Below are 22315 nucleotides of genomic sequence, written 5' to 3' on the forward strand. Positions count from 1 at the left end.
AAAGTATTTATATCTTTTAATATCGTATGTAAAATGTTTAAAAGAAATTGCTTTTAAATATAATATCAATTTCAACTCTAAACATTACAAAAATATTTCATATATTTTTATAAAGTTAAATACTCCAGAAATTGTCGTGTATCATTTTTCACTATGTATTTTATTTTAATTTCATATATTTAGATACTTGAAATATATGTTTAAAGAAAACTAACTATTATGCAAGCCAAAGACACAGTGAAAACTCGAAATTTATAAGTTGGGTGTTCTAAATGTAATTGGGATGAGTTTAAGTCAAAGATTCGTGGACTAAGTTTGACTGAATTTACTTTTTGAAGTTTGAGTTTATAGAAATTGATCAATTTGGTTGGATTAAACTTGTTTATTTAGTAAAATATAATTTTTATTTTTGCACTTAGAATAAGAGGCACCAGTGGTCTAGTGGTAGAATAGTACCCTGCCACGGTACAGACCCGGGTTCGATTCCCGGCTGGTGCACTAAAGGAGCTGTGATGAGTATTACTCTTACGTGATGATTTGGGTTATCACAACCTTCTTATCTTCGGATGTGAAGTGTGATCCGCGCTGCTGAGCTCCCTAAATTTTTTAATTTTCCCTACAAATACAGTCTATATATATATATGACCTTCCTGTTGACACGTGTAGACCACCCAGAATGCTCCATTTCCTTTTTTTTTTCTGTGCATTTTATAAATGATTAAATTTCAGTTTTGGTCCTTTTAACATGCCTAAATTAGAGATTTAATCCATATACTTTATTTTTAACATAATTTAGTCCCTATATTTTTATAATTCTGTTAATTAATCCAAATAGTTAACATCGTTAATAAACATTACGTGGTTTTATATAATTTGAATACTATAATAATCTTAGAAACTAGCACGTAGCTTCCCATTTCTTTCAAATTTGCTTCACTTTTTTTTGACATTATAAGCAATGGTCAAATTTCAATTTTGGCATCTAGACTATGACAAAACTTGATATTTAATCAATATACTTTAAATTTTGGCCTAATTTAGTTCATCTACTTTTATAATATCATTAGTTAGCTTAACAATTCATGTTCATTGTTAATTATTTCAATGAAAATGTCAATATTAATTTTCTTAAGAAAAGTATTCTAATTTTTTATCATGATTATTTCAAATGAGTGTATTTAATGAAAAAAATCATAATCAATACTTTCAACGTTAATTTTTTTATTAAATGACTATCAAGTGATTTTTAAATTTCAAAATATCACCCTAGAAAAATTAATAGAATAATTTTATTGATGGTAGCAACTATACCTAAATTTTAAATCAGTAAAGTAGTTGACTATATTCCTTGAAGTAAAAGTAAGAGACTAAATTTCAAATGCACGAAGTGTATAGAGACTTAGAACATATTTTAGCCTTCAAATATTTTTCTATAATTTGACATAAATAAATAATCAACCCAATGCAAAGTGTAACACACATCACCTTTTTATTTTAGATTATTCATAATGGTAAATTTTTAGTTTTACTCCTTATATTATTTTCAAATTTATGATGTAATCTTTATCCTTTAATTTATATACCTATATATAAAAGGTTTGGTATTTTCCCATGACACCCTCAAATCCAACCTTTTTTTTTTTGCCTTATAATAGTAAAATTTTAGTTTTGATTATTTTATTATGTTCATGATTGAGATTAAATATTTAAATGTAACATAAATTGATTCTCTATTTTTACAATATTATTAGTTAGTCCAAGTAATTAACATATTTATCTATTTTGATTATATATTTTACTTTTACTTAAAAAATATTATTCGGCACAATTTTTTTTGGCATAATGAGCTGAAATAAGTGTGTTAAAATCACATCAACTATCAAAATCACGATGCTAATTATTTAGAGTAACTAATGACACAACTCTTTTTTACTTTTTCAATCACTAAAAGATAACTGTAAATTATAGTTTCAAACTCTCTATTATGTGTACATTTAACATTGAGTCTTTATATTTTAATTTGACCTAAATTGATCCTCTATTTTATAATGGCTTTAGTTAATCTAAATACTATAATAATTAAGGTATTAACTATTTCAATATTATATAGAGGAAGCAAATTATATCATATTAAAATAGAAATACCAAATCTTAAAGTTAAACATAGTAGAAGAACCATAACCACAATTTGATCTAAAGCCATTTATGCCTAATACAATTATTTATTAAGGTCTCCAAACCATTCCTCTTGTCGACACCTGTCTAAAGGCAAACGGAACTCCTTTTGATTTTGACATTTTAAACAATGGTATACTTTCAGTTTAGTCCTTAGAAAATGTTTAAAATCTATATACCTATATGATGGCACGTGGCGCACACACACCAACTTCTTTTCTTTTTCTCATTTTATAAAATGGTTAATTTTCAATTTCAGTCCTTTCTAAAATGCTTAAATTTGAAATTTAATCTTTATATGTTAATTTTAGCGGTCTTTATATTTTTATAATGTTATTAGTTAGTTCAAATAGTTAATATCATTAAATTTTTAATTAAAATGTTGCATGGTTATTTATGAATTGAAAGCGAACTTTTAAGTCCAAAAAGTAAAATGATTAAATTCTTGAAAATAAAAGCAAGAATTCTAAATTCTAAATGTGTGAAGTACAAATATTTAAAGTCATGATTGTTTGAATTGATATGTAATTGGGTATTGATCCAGAAATATGCACTTTGATACCAACATGCATGATACCAGTGTGGTTTAAACTGCATCACATTCTGAAAATAAATTTTAGATTGGCTTAAAACTATTTAAAAATAGCTTTATCTTAGAGCTTTAATTGGGCTAAAATAACTTTATTTAAAAAAAAGAACAATTATTATATTTTGAACATAAAGCACCAGTGGTCTAGTGGTAGAATAGTACCCTGCCACGGTACAGACCCGGGTTCGATTCCCGGCTGGTGCACGAAGCTGTGATGAGTATTGCGCTGTCGTGGTGATTAGGGTCATCATGGTCGTCTGATTTCAGATGTGATCTGCGCTGCTGAGCTTCCTAAACGCCTTTTTTTTTTTTTTTTAACTCGTACCAAAATCTATATAACTATCTATATAAAAAATGTCCGGAAGAACTATTTAGTTCAGTTGATATTGATCTCGTTATTAGTATAAAAAGATTTATGAAAACCTAAAAAAAGCAAAATATTATTACAATAAATGTAGTGGTTTACAGGGTAATTTATTCAATTGTTGATTCAACTATACTCAATTTTTTTTATTTTGGTCATTCAGTCTTAAAAATTTTCAATTTAGCTATTAACGTTTGTATTTGTTTTTGTCTTGTTCACTCGTTGAATTGATAAAAAAAAATAATGGCATGCCCTTTTTCTAAACTGGTATAATAACAAATTTAGTTATCAATATTTACATATTCTATCGATTTAATCTTAATTCTTAAAAATTTAATTAATTTAACCATTCATATTTGCGAATTCTATCAACTTGATCCTAACCAATGTTTTGAGTTTTTAAATTTGAGGTATTAGAGGGTTGTAGGCCAAGATCTTTTGCTAGTCGCAATTTGCTGTCTAATTCAAGTTTGTTTTCAACCTCAAAGCTCCTCTCAAGAAGCTCAACTTGAGTCGTTATAAGCCATCTTTTCTTTTCACTTGGTGGCTAACACGATCATCATCTCTTCCATTAACATACTTATCTTTCATGACTTGTTAGATTTGTAAAATAAATCAGAAATAAAACTTAATAATCCAGGATCTATCATGTCAAATCATCAAGAATAAATTAAGAACAAATCAAGAACAAAACTAGATGCGGAAGCGTACCTGAATCCATGAAACCCTAATATTTATAACATTGACATATTAGTTCTAATCAAATTCTAATTAGTCCATCATTAATTTTGATTAGAATTCAATTACTAGAGTATCTACACATATTTAACCCATAGTTTATTTAATAATTAAAGCCCAATAAAATTTTAACCAAATTAGATCACTTTTAATTTGGGCTAACCTATTATGATAGTAAATAATAACGTATAATTATCCTTATTATATATGTGATGTTCATATTTTCCAACATGACTAACTTTTCTCACTTGATTGATTAAATCACAAGCAAAACAACATAAAAATAAGATGATTTTACTATATAAATACCAATCATCCAATCTTTTTTACGAACTTCATTATCAAATGTTCTCAAGCAAGGGATATATGTAAATGTAGTAAATTTAATATCCAAATGCTAAAACAACACTAACTGCAAGAAGGCCTTCAATGTTTCCATTTTGAGTACATAGTCTTTCCAAAACCACAATCAGGCTCTATTCTAGACAGTGTAATGGAGAAAGTAAAGACTTTTTTTGTTGATAATTAGCTTTCCCACTTGAGGAAAACAATTCGTTCAAATTAACCCAACATACAACATCATAAACATAAAAGCAAATACAGAAAGGGAAATCCAAAGCTAAAAGTAAAGAGAAAGAAACCCCAAGTTTGACTCAAAACAGAGGTCGGGTTTTTTTTTTAATCTCGGCAATTCCCTTAAATTCTTCTCTCATTGTTTATTTCAGGTTTTTTTTTTTCTACTCTTGATATCTAATTGTCATCTAATTTTCGGGTGTTCTTTGAAACCTGAAAAAAGTAAGTTAGATTTTTCATTTTCTTTCTGCAAACCTTTTTTTAAAGAGTTTAATGATCAAATTTATAAAGTTTGTAAATGCAAAGTGATAAATTTATTGAATTAGGTAGAATTAGGGTCAAATTAATAAGAATATGTAAGTGTTGAAGATTAAATGTGTTATTATACTATTTGAAAAATATCACGTTATTTCGTTGTCAATTTAATCATGAGTGACCAAATGATAAGTACTACAAGTAACATGTTTTAATCATGTTCTTAATGCGTTTTTGGGTGATTATTCGAGGTTTAATTGAGAATTTTATGCTACTAATCCATTAAATTCATGTTTCTATACTTAGGAGAGTATTTAAGAGCAAAATAAGCGAAAATTGAAAAACCGGAACAAGTTTCAGGGGTCACACAGGTTGGGCCATTCCACACAGGCTGAGTACACAACCACGTGAGCCAAAGGGCTGTCACATAGCCACGTGCCAGACCGTGCCAAAATTGCAAACTACACTCTAAAAACACAAAAAGTGAAAATAAAAAATAGAATATAAACCTCAGAACCTAAATAAAAAATTATTATTATTATTATTTTCAGATATTACCTGTGGAAATGGTTTCAATACCATCGTATTAAAATTTTAGAGGAAAAAAATACAAACCTTTTAAAAGAAATTTCTTCCGCACTTTTGACAGGATAGGATATATTATCTTATGTATATAAAATATATATATATATATATATATATATTGAAAGTTTATTGAATTTTATGATGGGCATGAGGATAAGATAATAGAAAATTTTGAAATGTATAGACCATAAAATTTATCAATTTAAATAATTTGCAATCAAATTGTCATAAATGCATTCTTCTTTACTGGGATCAACTTATATAATCAATAAAATAGAAAAATAGAAAAGATTGTATACACAAATATTTATTTAAAATTTCTCTTGAAGAGGATAAAAAATAAAATAAAAGAGGTTTTGACTTTTTACTAAATGAGTAAACTAATGATGATACAATATGAAAAAATAAATCTAAAATATCACTAGAGTAATCAGACTTTAACTAGAAAAGATAACATAGTTTAATTGGAAGAAAAACCCTGATTTATGTCAAGAATACGTCACCATGTCGTAATGTCTTCATTTGCATTGTCACGACTTGGTCCGTGATCGCAACTTTGATATGCCAATTCTTTTTATTGAAATGCATAGTTAATAAATATTTCATTTGTATAATAAAAATAAATAAAAATTTAATAATTAAAAAAAGTGCACATAAATTCTACTCATATTTTAGTTTTAGAAATAATTTTTTATTTTCATTAAACTAATCTGTTTTTTTTAATTTTCAAAATTAAATATAAAAATTATTTTTAAAAATAAGATACAAATAATTTTAGTAAAATTTAAATATAAATATGGGCGGATAGTTTTTCAAATTTCAAATTATATATGAATTGGAAAATCAGAAAGTGGCTCTAAAACAAGGGATCACTCAGTGTGTGGACTCCCCGTTTTCTCTTCAAAAAGAAAAACAAACACGGTCGAAAATTTAGGGTTTTCGATTTCAATCTCAATGGATCAAGAACTAGACCCATATATCTGCGGTTGCATTATTGAATTCCTTGTCAGGTATTCACCCGACGATATGCATATAAAGAAAGTTATTGAAGCTTTCCCGCCATTGAAGCCCAGGCCACAGTTGAAAAAAGCCGTGCTCCTCCGTACCATGCGAACCGAAGTCAACGCCGGTGACGTTTCCGAGAAAATACTCGACGCTTTGGAGAAGATCGGGTGCATTGACAGAAACCAAGGGCTCCCGATTCCCGATTCCATGAAGGAAGCCTACTGCGCCGTCGCATTGGAATGCACCGTCAAGTACTTGCCCGGAGATACTGACACGTGCGGCGCCAAGTACTTGGATGCGGTGGATAGGATTTGGAGGGGCCGGATTCAAGAACTGGAAAGATCCAAGGCGTCCGATTTGGTTTTTGATCAACTCAAAAACCGTCGATTACAAGTGGAGGCTGCTGCCACCGGGGACGAGGATGCGGTCCGCTGTTTAAGTGCAATCAATACTCGAGGTTATGCCATAGTTAGCCTCAGGCGTTATCTACGCGAAGCGAGCGGGTCGATGAAGCCGCCGGTCCTTGAACAAGCATGCTTGAAGCTTGGAAGGTACTTTACTTAATAGTTTCACTATATATGCAGTATGGCTAAATCTAGTTCTAGCTATCATTTTGGAATCATTTATGATTTTTTCTATAAACCTATGGTAAATGCTGTGATATTGGACTGGACTTAGTCCTCTTTTAAGCTTTTAAGTCAACATTAGAAATATTGTGTGCATGATAACCCAGAATTAGGAATCTTGAAGCAACTAGCTAGGAAATTATCAGATAGGCTTATAGAAATTGCCAGAAGTGCCCAAAATTTAAGGCTATCAAATGGTACCAGAGTTGCGATGAAAACTAAATACAGGGTCTTGAGTTCGAAACATGTGGTAGTTGCCCCTTTTTAAGGGTGACAAAGTCTTAATGGTTGCGCATTCAAAGAGGACAATACCAATTTGTGTGTGAGAATGGTAGCATTGCAAAAAGAGCCAAACTTTAAGGGTACCAAATGTGTTTTTGAGGAAAAAAATCAAATGGTATTAGAGTTGCAAAGAAACCTCGTATGAGTAGGATGTAAGAGGTTTTGGGTTCGAAACTTGAAGAACACTCACTTTTAAGTGTCAGTCTTGAGGATGGGGTGGCCCATAGCATCCAAAGAGGAAAATGTTGATTTGTGCAATCATAGAAGAAAAGATGGGTGGCAATCGACCTGGCGACCCATTATGCCAAACAAGAGCTAGGGTTTAAAAGTTTTTAGAAAGAGAACTTGAGTTTACATTTGTCTTATTGATTATGATATATTCCTTTACTTTATTATTTTATAAAACTTATCGCGTGATAATTTTTTTGCATGTGGCAAAAGATATATTAAAATAATTTATTTGATAAATCTTAAAATCTTTTTATGATTCAATTATAAATCATTTTCAAATAAGATGTTTATCTTTTATATCCCTACAATTCTATGTATGTTGATTCCCCCGAAGCAATTTAGGTAATATATGACATGATGATTATCAAAGGCAGACTCTTTAAGGAGCAACCTAAAGGGGTTGTTCAAAGTACTTTTTGGATTTGTCCCTCTGTGTGTGTATAGAGAGAGAGAGAGAGAGACTTTATTAGTAAAATTGTAATGATCCAATTTTCTGTCGGTGTTGGAAAAGTTGGTTTAAGGATTGAATTTATTATATCGGGTTGTCTAAAAATTTTAATCAAATAGTTATGAAGTACGGAAATTAGAAAATAGAAATATTAGTAATTAATTTAGAAATAAAATAGTACAGTGGCTAAATTGTTGGGGTTGTGAAATTGATGGCATAAATGTAGAGAGACTCAAGAGAGAAATTGACATGGCCTTATGTAGTAATTAAATCAAGAATTATTTTGTGTTAGTGGAGTAAAGTGATCTAAACCATTCATTGCCATTAAATTTCCCATGCATTAATGAGTGTCATTAGATTAAAAAAAATGTTTGAGATAGATGTAAAGATTGAACGTGAATTATGATGTTGAGATTGAATTGTTAGTGATAAATGATAATTCGGATATGTTTGATTACGTCTTGTTGAATTTTGATTCATTTGGTAATTTCATCGGGTGTTTATATGCAAATAGCACTGTGATATGATTTTGCAATTGTATTATGATGAGGAGCATGTGAAATGTTATGTTCTTGTATAATAATAATAGAAAGTGATATTGAGAAATTGATATTTGTATAATTTGATAAAACAAGTTGAAACTGTGATTATTACGTGTAATGGTATTATGAGATTATTAAATCGCGCTATTAAATGATGCTAAACATGATTAGGGTATAGTTGGCATTCCATAAGATTCGTATATGTTGTTGGTGGGAGCATTTGGGCACTTTAATGCAATTCATTCTGACACTTCGGTGTGATCCATTCTGGCATCTTGGTGGGATTCATTCTGTGGAGTGTTAGGTGGATCGGTGCATTTATGCTTTGATCAACACTTCGGTGCTTATTGAGTGTTAGAGGATTAATCCATGTACTTGTACTTATGTTTACATCTAGTTAATAGGGGCTAAAAGTAAATAATGACATGTAATTCTGATTTTGATAATGCAATGTTATTTTGATTCTGGTAATCAAATGTCATCTTAAATTTGAAAATGATATGTGAAATTGGTCATGCAGATAATGAATACGAAATGATTCTGATAATGAGATTGGCATAGGAATATGATATCGTGATGTTGATAAAATGCTAGATGGTAGATATGATTTAATGATTTGCAAAAAAGTATTAGTAGCATATTTATAAGTTTAATGTTTTTATGATTGAATTTAAATTACGTTAGTATCAATGAGTATACAATACTCGGTGTACGAATTTGTTTGTTTCTGTATGCAGGCTTAATTTAGGTTCTTGAAGTGATCATGAGCCTAACAGCATCCAAGACACAGAACTCTCAATCTTTTGTAATGTGCTTACCTTGATAGGTCATATACAACATGTATCTAGGTCATTAAGAAGTATTGTGGAGTTTTAGTGACGTTTTGAACATGGCTTAGATGTTTTGGATGATTTTAGTATTACATATCGTATGGTCTTGATAGGTTATATACAACATGTATCTAGGTCATTAAGAAGTATTGTGGAGTCTTAATGACGTTTTGAACATGTCTTGGGTGTTTTGGATGATTTTAGTAGTACATATCGTATGTTTAATGACTAATTTTGCAAAAGTTGTTCGTTGATTCAAATAGATTAAGTATGATGCAATGAATGTCATGATTTTAAGGTTTTTGAATGTAGTTTTACTTGTCAAATAGGTGTGCATTGGTTTGGTGAAGTTTTGGTGTGAATTAAGTAGCGTTAAGACATTATTTTGCATGCTTATATTGCACTTTTGACATTTTATCATTTGGTCTCCAGACACTAAGAACAAATTAACCATTTTAAGTATTTTTGAGCAATGGTCTTGAACATGTCTCGAGACGAACTAGAGGTGTTCATGGGTTGGGTCGAGATTAAACATGATATTAATACAGTATATGCTTGCTCAAGTCCGGCTCAACCTAGAATATAAGTCTAAAATTTTGGCCAAATACACTTATATTTGTAGATGGCTAACTCAAGTTTATTTTAAATTCATCCATATTGTTTTTTAAGATTTAAAAAATATATATTTATATTTATATTTATATTAATATTTAATAATTTTACATATGGTCATCTTAAATTTTTTAATATTTACATTATAGTAGCATTATATATTATTATAGATTTAATTTTTATGTGTTATAAATTACATAATATGTAAAAATAAATTATTATAAACTTAAAAAATTAGTTGGGCTTGGGCCTTTATTGTTCAAGCTCAAGTTTGACTTATATTTTAAATAGGTTTAATTCTTTTGTCCAAGTTAATTTTTTGGGTTTATCCAAATTTTAGGTAGGCCTTTGGGTTTGAGTGGGTAGCTTTCCATTGACAAGTCTAAGATGTGCATTAATGTGTCTTGAAACAATCAATACTTTGTCTCGAGACTACTAAATATTGAACTTAAAATAATTTTGCCTCGTTACAGGTTTTGAGACAAGAATCCTTTTGTCTCGAGACATCCAAACATTGAAGTTAAGGATTTATAACATAGGAGCTATGTATTGTTGTTTCTGTTTAACCTTGAAACACTTTAAATGAGATCACTTAACATTGTTTAATCATGTTTATGTTATAGTTCTAAATGTATGGGAATTATTATGATTGAATGCTAAATTATTTGATGAAATGAATTGAGATAGCCTAAGTTACTCCGGTAATATAATGTGATGTCACGCATTTAAATCCAACGTGGGGTATCATAAAAATGGTTCCTAAATCATTCTTTAATTCCCGAATTGACTATTAAAGTATTTTTTTTTGGCCAGTAATCATCCGTAAAATTTACTTTTATTATATATTTTGACTCAAAATGTAATAGTTAGAACAAATGAAATGGTGACATATGGTGTAATTTTAACGTATAACTACTGAAGTGACTTTTATATAATTGAAATGATAACAAAAATATGATTTTGAAGAAAATAATTTGTAAAAAAAATATTAATGAGTAAAATTGAAAACCAAGTAAAAGAAACTTTTAATGACAAAAAAAGGGATCATTTCCTACTCTCCTCTGCAGTTTCATTCCCAAACCCTATACTGCCATTGATTATAAAGGAATTGATCCACAAATTAATCGTTGTGTCTGTTTTAATTCTATCACATTATATTTTTTAATCTCAATTTATCTCATATTTTTCTAATTTATCTTAATCTAATTTCAAATTTATTTTCATAAAATATTAAAAATATAAAATAATATTCTAATTGATAATTATTTAATATAATTAAAATAAAATTTTAATTTCAATTAAAATATTGCATGGTTATCTTGAGAATTTTGGAGACTAATGAGCGGTTTCTATTTTTATTAGGTTTGTGTTGCTTTTTTTTCTTTTTACATTATAAAACGATTGTTAAATTTTAGTTTTGATCCTAAATTATGTTAAAATTTAAGTTTTAATCTATATATTTTAAGTTTTGACATATTTTGGTCCCTTTACTTTTATAATGTAATTAGTCGATCTAAATTGTTAATATTGTTAACCATTTCAATCAAAATGCTGATGTTAATTTTTCTTAATAATACTATTTTAATAGAAGAAATTATTTTATCATGATAAGTTCAAATGAGGGTTTTAAGAAAAAAATCTTAATTAATATTTTCAACATTACTTTTATTGTTACATGACTACCAAGTGAATATGTATATTTTTTAATTTCAAAAAGTCACGTCAAATAATTTAATAGAAGAATTTTAATAGTAATAACAACTAAACTTGAATCTTTAAATTCAAAAAGTATAGGGACTAGATTTTTGAAACTAAAAGTAAGGGGAACTAAATTCCAAATTGTAAATAAGAGCTTGAAATAAAGAATGTTACATATCCAAAAATTGTAATATGAATATGAGTGTTTATTTCTTTATGTGGCCAGATCCTTTTAATACATATATGATACGGTTAGGTGAGGCAAGATGAGTTGATTGTTGCTTAGTGGCACTCGGCAGTGCCAACTGCGGATTACCACTGAGATAGTTTGATCACTTGCCTTATTTTGTTTGACAATTTAATAAAGAAAATATTTGAACATGTTAATGTGTTGTTATTTAGAAGATACTAAGTCCTTGGAATGTGGGAATTTGATGGAGATAGTATCACTGATTTTGGAAAGCATATATTCGACTGATTATGCTTTGATTGAAAAAGTTTGGGGTATGCGTTGACTCGGTTTGATTTTTTTATACCAAAAACTGAATAAATTGAATTATCCATGTAAACCTAATAAACTAGATTGACCTATGGAGCAAAATCAAATAAACCAATTTGCTTAATATATCATTTGGTATACGAGTTTGATACCATTTTCTAATGTGGTACCTATATTATTTTTTAGTTCAATTTGGTAATTGTATTTGATAAAGGTTATATATTTTAGTATCCAAAGGTCACAGTGTTAACTTTTTAGTGTTTAATTCAAGTTCTATAGTTGATTTGATGAAAGTTAATTGTTAATATTATTAGGTTTGAATATTTCATTATTTTGTTAATATAATAATTTTAGTGTTAATTGTGAATTTGTTTAATTTTGTGTTTAATTTGTCAAATACAATCTTATTGATGTGATTTAATTCTGATTTTAAGGTTGATTTGATGAACACTAATTACGAATATTGTTAGTTAATTATAAATTTATACCAAATCAACTCTAAAATTGAATTAATACTAAAACATTTACACAAAATGTGTAACTTTTATTAGATATAAGTATTACGTTGGACAAAACCCACATATATACATTAAAGAAAAGTGTAAAACTCAGGTTATTTAATGTTTTTTTGGTGCGATTTGGAAATTTTTTGGGTTTTCCATCGGTTTTCATTATATTATAAATAAGGTTAATGTACCATTAATGTTTTAATAATTTGATAATTAACTTTATGTCATATTTTAATTCATATTCTTTTCAAATTTTAATTTTGACCGAATAATAACAATTAAAATTTAATAATAATATAAAATTTCACTCTTAAATTTAGTAATTAGATTTACTTTGTTACTTATACCTTTTTTAGGGTTACTTTAGTACTTGAACTTGACAACTGAGCTTATTTTGATCCCTGAACTTGTAAAATATAAAAATTTAATTATGTGACACTCTGAGATTGTGCCATGTTATCACTTTTATAAATTTTCAAGTGATGTGATAATATCATAGTGTCACATTTAGATTTAGTTTGAATGGGTGGTGTGTTTAACTCCAGTGAGGTTAAAAACAGCGGTGGTTGTGAGATTAATTATTATAGCGATGAGATTAAATACTGTAGCAATGAGGTCAAAAACAGCGGTGGGGTGTATGTTTAAATTCAAACGCAGTTGTAGAGGTGATGTGATAATAGAAAATAACTATTAATAACATTAGATTAGGAATGATATATAATTGAAGTTTTTAAATTATTTTACTTTTACGAAATTATTAATGATATGTGAATTTATAAATTCATTTAATAAAATATTAAAATGTATCTTCAGATATTTTATTATAAATATTTTAATAAAGGGTTAAATATAAAATTAGTACTGAACTTATCCATTTCTCTCATATTGGTACTTATGGTTTTTTGGTCCTAGATTGGTACCCAAACTTTTTTTCCATCCACTATATTGGTACTTGACACTAACACTATTAATTTTTTACTGACGTGGCATCACTGGCCAATCACGTGCTACCACGTGGCGTCCTATTATACTTCCTTTTTTTCTTTTTATTTTCCCCCCTCTTCCCTTTTTGGTTTCTTTTCTCTTTTTTTTTCTGCATCTGTGTCTACATTTCTTTATTTTCTTCTTTCTTTCTTCTATCAAAAACTCATTTCATTGCTTCATTTCCCATTAATCCCAATCCTACAAAAACCCTACCACAACAAGAAGCAAAGAATACAAGACCCTAAAATTTTCTTCATGTTTCTTCTTTTCATTATTGACTTTTTCCATTTTTTAAATCTTACTCCATTCAAAAACTGAAGCCCTCTTTCATTTGCTGCAACTAAATCTTGAGATTCGAAGTAGGGGTGAGTATTTGATCAAATCAAGTTGAATTGAGTAAAAAATTTTCGAGTTAATTAAGTAGACGAATCCTATTTTAGTGACCGAACTCAATTTGAATTTTTTTCAAATTGAATCGAATAGAGTCAAAAAGTTTCGAGTCAAGTTAACGAATCCTATTATTTATACCCAATGTTGCGTTTACATGGGCCGACTATTAACTAGTAGACGAATTACAAGATTATTTAACTACATAAACAATATAATGGTTTTGCCTTTTAACTTAATAAGTATACATTTATCAAAACGACGTAGTTTTGTCTTTTAACTTAATGATTTTGACTTTTAATTTTAGAAAAGGTGAACATTTATCAAAATGTTGTAGTTTTGCCTTTTTTATTCGGATTTTCAAATAACTCGAATTGTGTAATTCATATTTGAGTTAAACCAAAAAACTTAAATTTTTTTATTCGAGTTTATCTAAATAACTTGATTAACTCAAATAACTCAAACTATTTAATTAAAAATTTGAATTTTTTATCTAGTTCTTCGATCAAATCGGATTTTTCTCACCCCTAATTCAAAGCCAAAATTGAGATAAACTCGAGTGCGAGCTTAGTCGATTTGTCAGACCTATTTCTTCTTTTACTTCTTCTTGTGCAAAGAATTGGTTTTTGGATCTAGGTTTTGGGTGAAAGCAAAGGAGAAACCATGAAAATGGAAAGATAAATGGTGGATTCGAGAAATGGGTTTAAAAAAATATTAGTACTATAATGAAAGAATTGGAAAAATATTGATGCTATAGTGAAGGATTTGGGATTTGAATTGAATGTTATTCTCCATTGTTCATGAAAATGGATTGGTAAAACAAAAAATAAAATGAAATTTTGAAAAACAAAATGGAACTTTTAACTTAATCTTTTATATTGATTTTTGATTTTTTTTTTAAGATGAAAGGAGGGATTGTTTGGTTTCAATCACAATCTTTTTGGGTCCTTCCCTTTTGTTGCTATTGCTCCATATTATAGTAGCTAACTTGGTGTTTACGGGCTGTACTAAGCAAAAATTTCAAGACCCATCTGGGGTTTACTTACAAAACAAAAAAAATTAATGCAAGATTTGATTTCACAATCATCATAGAGAACTTTCTTCGCTGCAATTGGCCCTTAAATTGGGAGATTCAGAAGAGTGAAGAAGAAAGATGAAAAAGATAGAGGTGGGAAAACAAAAAAGAAAAGCAAGAAAACAAAAAGAAAGATGTATGAACATTGAAAAAATTGGGGGGGTTGACAGAAGAAAGAAAGAAGAAAAATGAAGAAATGTAGAAGCAGACGCAGACGCAAAAAAAGAATGAAAAAAAAAGGAAGAGGAGGAAAAATAAAAAAGAAAATAAAAAGAAAAACAAAAAAAAAGTATAATAGGACACCACGTGGCAATACGCAATTGGCCAGTGCTGCCATGTCAGCAAAAAAATAACGGCGTTAGTGTCAAGTACCAATATAGTGGAGGAAAAAAAGTTCGAGTACCAATCTAGGATAAAAAAATCATAAGTACTAATCTGAAAGAAATGGACAAGTTTAGGTACCAATTTTATATTTAACCCTTTAATTAAATTATATAATCAATTTAAACTATTTATTAGATAAAATGATAATTATTTAAATTAAAATCTATGCATATAATAAAAATTTATTTTGTTTTATATTTATACAATTAATAAATAATTAAAATTTATTAAAATTATATATTAAATAATTATTTTACTAATGAATTTTAATATTATTCATGTAATATTTATTTTTATTATTTAATGCTGATTTTATGATAAAAATATGTTTAATTATTAGAAAGAATTTTTCTAGAAGTTATAAGAAAATAAATTTATATTATTTATTATGTAAAAAATAATTTATTATATATTCATTTCTTAATTAATACATAAACTCAATTTTTTGAAAAATTAAATTAAAAGTTTTATGAAAACAAAAATAAAATAAAGGATTTAAAATGTAAATAACCATTTGATTGAACTGCTTTTTTCTTACCGGAGCTGTAACCTCTAGTATAAAATTTGGTGGTCAGTGCGTTTATAACAACTCATTGGTGATGTTCCAAACATCTCCAAAATGACGTGCATTTCAATCACATATTTTTCTCCTAATATTCCCAACGCATTAGAGATAAAAAGTAATCTAAAGGAGCTCTTAGTGTTGTAATAAATGAATAGGTGGTTGAACAAGATAAATTAACAGTTTTCGATTCAACCAATTAGATCGGTTCGTCCGTTAGATTAACAATAATTAATTAATTAATTAAAAATTCATAATAATAAAAAATTTTAAAAATTAAAAAAATTATTAAACCCATTCAACCTATTCAATTGTTGATTTTTGTCCTAGTTTTCGATTTTTACCAATTTCAAGCAGTGTATGATTCAGCTGGTTCAACCCCTTTGTTCGAATCATTATATCAATAAGTTTTCAATCTATCTGATCCAGTCTCGTTCTAATAACATTGGTTAAATCATCAAATCTTGATATAATCCAAGCTTAAGGACTAAAATGGGTCTAGTTACCAAGTTCAAGTGGACAAAAAAAGGACAGGAACCAAAGTGGACATAGTTGCTAAGTTAATGGGCCAAAAATTATATTATCTCTAAATTTTACTATTAGACTTATATCATGCATAAGTTTTGGATTTAAACATTTAGTTCTTGATTTTCAATTTGATCATTTTTTATTTGTCCTTGTAATTTTTCTGTGAGTGTTATGTAAAAATAGCAAGCTAGTATAGCATTGTGTCACGGGCTACAGATTAAAGCCCATGATGAATGCACACAGAACGCCCTATGGAGGTCAACTGATTAAATAGGGTTCATTTGATTCACTTAAACTGGCCCAATACGTAAAATATGTGGAGAAACCCATCTAGTTAACCTGATGAATATTTTACCAAGGTGAATTTTTTTAATCTTAGAGGATCTTGGAAAATCCTTTAAGAATCTCAATTTGTATATTGCCTTTAATCTCAGTCGTCGATGTAATTTAAATTGTATTGTTGGATCTAGGAGAGCTTAACTATAAATAGAGGTTTTCCTTCTCATTTGTAATCATCCCATTATTGAGTAACCAAATACTTGTAAGAGCATTTACTCAAATACCTTGTGTGCATTACTTTTTTATGGCTTATTCAGTTCTTTTGTTACTTTTTTACCTTTAAGTTTGCTTCCGATAAGCTTGTTGCCTTAGAGAATTTTCATTGTGAATTCTCACTTTTGAGAGCTAGGTTGATTTAGGTGGATTTAAAGTTAAGTTTTTGTCTAAGGTCACGTGGTTCGCCAAACTAAAGTTCTAGCCCTGTGATAGTTGGTATTAGAGTCAACGTTTAGTAAGTCATTAGTTGAAATGAAAAAAGGAGTAGATGATCAGATTGAGCCTAGGGAGACCCATAAGGGGGGAGGGGACATGAAAGCTAGCAAATTGAATGATATGCTGTCGACTTTGGAAGGTCAGGTGACCAATCTTGAGAAATTCGTGGGTGATACGAGGGAAAACAATCGAGGTAGTTAAGGGACACGCCGAAGAGTTGGACTCAATAAAAGAGTAGCTCAAGTAATTTATGATGGGGGCTCTCGATCCCAATGTGGAAGTAATGCAGTGGGTGTTCAATTCTACTATGGATAAGCTGACAATAAAGGATGATGCTCTAGAGGTTATACTGTTGACTTTGAAAGAACATATTGAGAAGTTCAAGGAGGAGCTCGTTATTTGCAAAGCTGATTTGGGTAAAGGGATGCTGGATACAATTCCTAAGCAACATAAAATGGATGTTCCCAAACCGAAAGGGTTTAAGGGGACAAGGTTTGCGAGAAATGTGAACAATTTCTTATGGGGAATAGAACACTACTTGTAACGCCCCCGTACCCGAGACCATCGCCGGAGTCGACCACGAGGTGTTAACGAACTTAATTTATTAATTAAACAGCTCAAACAATTTATTTTAGAATTTCCAGACAAGCTGGCTAACTGCATCACAGTCGCTAAAAAAATCCATATCTCGAGTTACAAAACTCGAAATCCAATTTCGTAAATTTTCCCTGAAAATAGACTCATATATATACTTACAAAATTTTTTTTAGAATTTTTGGTTGGGCCAATTAGTACAGTTTATTAGTTAAAGTCTCCCCTGTTTCAGGGTTCGGCTACTTTGACCCCTGTGTGTTATGGATTAGATATATCCCTGTCCAGAGTTTCAATGACTATGCTATTTGTTTCTCATAAAACTAGACTCAATAATGATTTCATACATGCAAGGTAAAACTCTAATTGTTTTTGTACACTTTATGGTGAATTTTTAAATTTAGAACAGAGGATTTAGAAATTACTCTGAACCTGTTTCACCAAAACATAAATATTTCACAAAATACAACTCTTTTACCTATTTTGTTTATTCCACATGAAAATAGATTCATTAAGCTTCAATTCAATATTTTATTCATCATCTAATTCTATCTTTACTATTTTTAGTGATTTTTCAAACTCACATCACTGCTGCTGTGTGATTCTGTTTTATAGCCAATTTCACCATTTTATGGATTTCCATAGATTAGTTAGCACATAAAGCATACGTGTTATCAAATATAATCTCAATTAGCCACTCCAATAGCTAATCATTCTTAAAAATTTCCATGCCATCCATGAGCTATATCATAAAATTATATACACAAAAGGATTATAATGCTATACATGCCATATTCCCAAAATATGCAAGCCACCATACCGAGATGGTCTGTTGATAGTGTGAGCGTGCCTCCAACCGTCCTGATCTCTAAACTGGCTTGTCAAAACTGTAAGGAATGGAAGGGAGGGAGTAAGCATAAATGCTTAGTAAGTTCACATGTAAATAAAAAATAACTTAACAAAGCAATTATACCATCCAACATTAGCATAATATCACCAAAACATATATCACATTTCTATTCATTATTCATCGTCTTACTACATTACTGTTGTCGTATCAAGTCTCAACCCGAGGGTTAAGTACATACCTGTCCAAAGTGCCCATTCCATATCACTTACCAATACGTCACTTGCATTTTGAGTATTCTTCCATTTCACTAGAATTTTACCCGTTGAACACATCGGAATATAACTCGGATACATGGAAAGTTTGCACATAAGTGCCACATATGTAGCCAAGCTACCATGTAACCCGCCCATAAGCGAACTTGGACTTAACTCAACGAGCTCGGGAGTTCGCATCCATAAGTGAACTCGGACTCAACTCAACGAGCTCGGATGCCTAGTTACATCTCACGAACTCGGACTCAACTCAACGAGTTCGGACGTTCGCATCCATAAGTGAACTCGGACTCAACTCAACGAGTTCGGATGCCCAAATATCCTAATCTGTTCCTAAGGTTCAACGGGATTTTCCTCGTTCGTACTCCTTTACCATTCTCCTTAGAATACCAATGACGATACTTCGGTAGTCTTTCACATTTTTCACATAATTCATAAAATTTTTGCATGTTGTCCAACAATGACCACAAAGCATAGAATTACATGATAACAATCATAATATCGTACAAATAGCATTGAATCATTTAAAATAACGGTTATATTACAATATTTACATATGAACTTACCTCGATACGAAATGAGAATAGTCGAGCCTATTCCTAGTAAACTTTATTTTTCCCCCGATCTCGACTCGAATCTCTTTTCTCTTGATCTATAATACCAAATTAATTTATTTAATACACACATTCATCAAAATAGCCCTTAATACTAACTTTGGTAAAATTACCATTTTGCCCCTAAACTTTCACATATTTACACTTTTGCCCCAAGGCTCGTAATTAAACCTCATCCTATTTTCTTATGTTTTATGACGTGCTAATCATTTTTCCCTTATATAGCAACATCAAATTCACATTCCAACATGTACTTATGAATATTAGGTCTTTTTACCGATTATGTCATTTTTCTCGTTTTTACGAAAAATCACTTAGCAAAAGTTGTTTAAAACAATCTCAAACTTCATATTCTACCATAAAACATCAAAATTCATACATATCATCCATGGGTAAAATTTTAAATATAAACCCTAGCTCAAAATATTGGTAGAAATAGTTAAACCGAGCTACGAGGATTTCAAAAATGTAAAGAACATTAAAAACGTGCATAGAAATCACTTACAATCAAGGCTTAAAAGTGTTGAAACCCTAGCTATGGTGGAGAGAAAAATTTGGCAGCAACTTATAGAGAAGATGATCATTTTTGTGTTATTTTTCCCATTTTATTTCATTTAATATTCAAATGACCAAAATGCCCTTCCTTACTAAACTTTCAAAAATTCCATCCATGTCTAATTTTTGTCCATAAACTTATAAATTGGTCAAATTTCTATTTAAGACCTCCTAATTAATATTTGAAAGCAATTTCTTACTAGAAACTTCTAGAATGCAAGTTTTGTAACTTATTCAATTTAGTCCCTAATTTCAAATTAAGCTCTTTATGCATAGAATTTCTTCACGAAATTTTCACACAATCATGCAATCATATCATAGAGCTCAAAATAATCATAAAATAATTATTTCTATCTCGAATTTGTGGTCCCGAAACCACTATTCCTATTAGGCCCTAATTCGGGATATCATACTACTTTCGTGTGATAGACATTGAAAATGATGCCACTAAGGTAAACATTGCTCCAATTTATTTTACCGATATCACTATTTTATGATGGCTTCATAGGTCCGTAGATGAGAGGTAAGAGGTGATATCACTATTGAGATTTGGTGGAGTTACAGAATGAATTTAAGAAGGCAATTTGACCCTAAGTATGCTGAGGAAGAAGTTTGGGCTAAGTTGTGTCGACTTACACAGCAAGGCACAATTCGAGAGTTCACTAAGTTGTTACTCAAAATCTTTGATTTGAGTGAGAAAGAGGCATTCTACTGGTTCAAGGATGGGTTAAATCCTTCGGAGAAGCAAGAGTTGCGTCGACTAGCGGTCAAAGAACTTACCAAAGCCACGATTGAGGCGGAGTTCTTTGTTGAGCTTGATCTGAAGAAAGACAAGTTTGAGTCTTCCAAGCCTAAAGAGACGAGTAATGGTGGGGGTGGCCATTGGAAAGAACGAGATAAAAATGATAATGATGGTAATGGCAAGAGTAATGGTTATGAAAAACCACGTAATGGGAAGTTGAAGCCCAACGATAAATCGGAGAAGCTAGTGAAGTGTTTTGTATATTGTGGTTCGAATAGGGTACGAGATTGCCCACAGAAGATTCAAGTTCATTGCGATCAACAAATAAGAGGAAGTGGAGCCTAAGGAGGATAAATTATTAAAACTTGGTTTAATGATACTCAATTTTGCTAAAGTGAAGAGGGATCACAAGTAAAAAGGGTTTATATTTGTGGACATTAACATCGTAGGCCGAATGAGGAGTGCTCTTGTTGATACAAGGACATCTGATTTTTTATATCGAAAAAAGTCGCGAATAAACTTGGTGTCTTAGTTAACAAATTGACTAAAAAGATCAAGATTGTTAATTTCAAAGAGGTCACAACTATGGGAGTAACATAAGGAGCTAAGCTACAGATTGGGTATTGGAAAGGCAAGGAAAATATTGAGGTAATTCACTTAGATGATTACAAGTTTGTTCTTGGCTTAAATTTCCTTGACAAGATTAATGCTTTGTTGGTTCCTTTTGCCGAATTCATATGTATCTTGGATACTTGTCAACGATAATGCTTTGTGCTGGTAAGTCATGATGAGAAAGGTGGAACCAATGTATTTTCGGTAATCTAGCTAGTTGAGGATGTTCATTGTGGTAAGAACATTGACTTGGTAGATTAGAGTGCTATGAAGACCCCCTTGAAAATGCTAGAGGTGCAACAAACCGATGTGAAGCCTGTTGAGTTATTAGTGAGGCTACCACTTATGAGAGTGGTGGGTTGTACATCAAACTTTGTAGGAAAATGGTGATGCAAACTGGGTATTTCAAGTAAATGTTGCGAGCGAGGTACATCTCAAACACTTTCTAGTGTTTTTCATTATGATTAACTGTGGACTTGACAAAGACATAAATACCCTTTCAGAGTTTTGAAAAGGGTAAGTTGAGGGGCTTACAAATTAGACTTAGTAACAATACTCAAAGTTAACCCAATGTTTAATGTGGGTGTGTCAAAGTCTTTTTGTGTGGATCAAGGAGATCCCGATCTAGGCAAGTCACAATGGAGGCAAGTAAAAGTAGTGACCTCTTTCGATCGAAATGTACAAAAGAGAGAGGCAATTTGAGTTAGATGAAGATAGAAACATAAGCTGAGACACATGTTTCAAGGAGTAAAATTACCCAACATAGAGAATAGTTGGGAATTAGTTGAGGCATCGTGGGAGTTCATGGACAAGTTGGACCAGTGACA

The 22315-nt window shown here is 30.1% G+C and overlaps 1 protein-coding gene and 4 non-coding genes across 6 annotated transcripts; all 5 read left to right on the forward strand.

Moving 5' to 3' along the window:
* Window positions 1-427: 427 nt before the first annotated feature.
* On the forward strand, window positions 428-498 carry TRNAG-GCC (transfer RNA glycine (anticodon GCC)). Its single transcript has one exon. It is a non-coding gene; the product is annotated as a tRNA-Gly (tRNA).
* A 6-nt stretch (window positions 499-504) lies between these two features.
* Window positions 505-596, forward strand: LOC128281338 (small nucleolar RNA snoR114). The gene has a single exon (XR_008271550.1). It is a non-coding gene; the product is annotated as a small nucleolar RNA snoR114 (small nucleolar RNA).
* Window positions 597-2897: 2301 nt separating this feature from the next.
* Window positions 2898-2968, forward strand: TRNAG-GCC (transfer RNA glycine (anticodon GCC)). Its single transcript has one exon. It is a non-coding gene; the product is annotated as a tRNA-Gly (tRNA).
* A 2-nt stretch (window positions 2969-2970) lies between these two features.
* On the forward strand, window positions 2971-3054 carry LOC128281337 (small nucleolar RNA snoR114). Its single transcript, XR_008271549.1, has one exon. It is a non-coding gene; the product is annotated as a small nucleolar RNA snoR114 (small nucleolar RNA).
* A 3046-nt stretch (window positions 3055-6100) lies between these two features.
* On the forward strand, window positions 6101-9503 carry LOC108449996 (uncharacterized). Of its 2 annotated transcripts, none has more exons than XM_017747406.2 (2): window positions 6101-6835; window positions 9151-9503. In XM_017747406.2, the coding sequence occupies exons 1-2, from the start codon at window positions 6234-6236 to the stop codon at window positions 9167-9169; spliced, it is 621 nt and encodes a 206-aa protein (XP_017602895.1). In that variant the 5' UTR covers window positions 6101-6233; the 3' UTR covers window positions 9170-9503. The 2 variants fall into 2 exon arrangements, with proteins under 2 accessions (XP_017602895.1, XP_017602896.1); XM_017747407.2 differs by lacking the exon at window positions 9151-9503 and adding an exon at window positions 8585-8889.
* Window positions 9504-22315: the final 12812 nt, after the last annotated feature.

This window comes from Gossypium arboreum, chromosome 9 (assembly GCF_025698485.1).
Source record: "Gossypium arboreum isolate Shixiya-1 chromosome 9, ASM2569848v2, whole genome shotgun sequence".
Lineage (NCBI taxonomy): Eukaryota > Viridiplantae > Streptophyta > Magnoliopsida > Malvales > Malvaceae > Gossypium > Gossypium arboreum.

Bases quoted from the DNA above. Each gene is read 5' to 3' on its own strand.
- LOC108449996 (XM_017747406.2), top strand. From the start codon at position 6,234: ATGGATCAAGAACTAGACCCATATATCTGCGGTTGCATTATTGAATTC.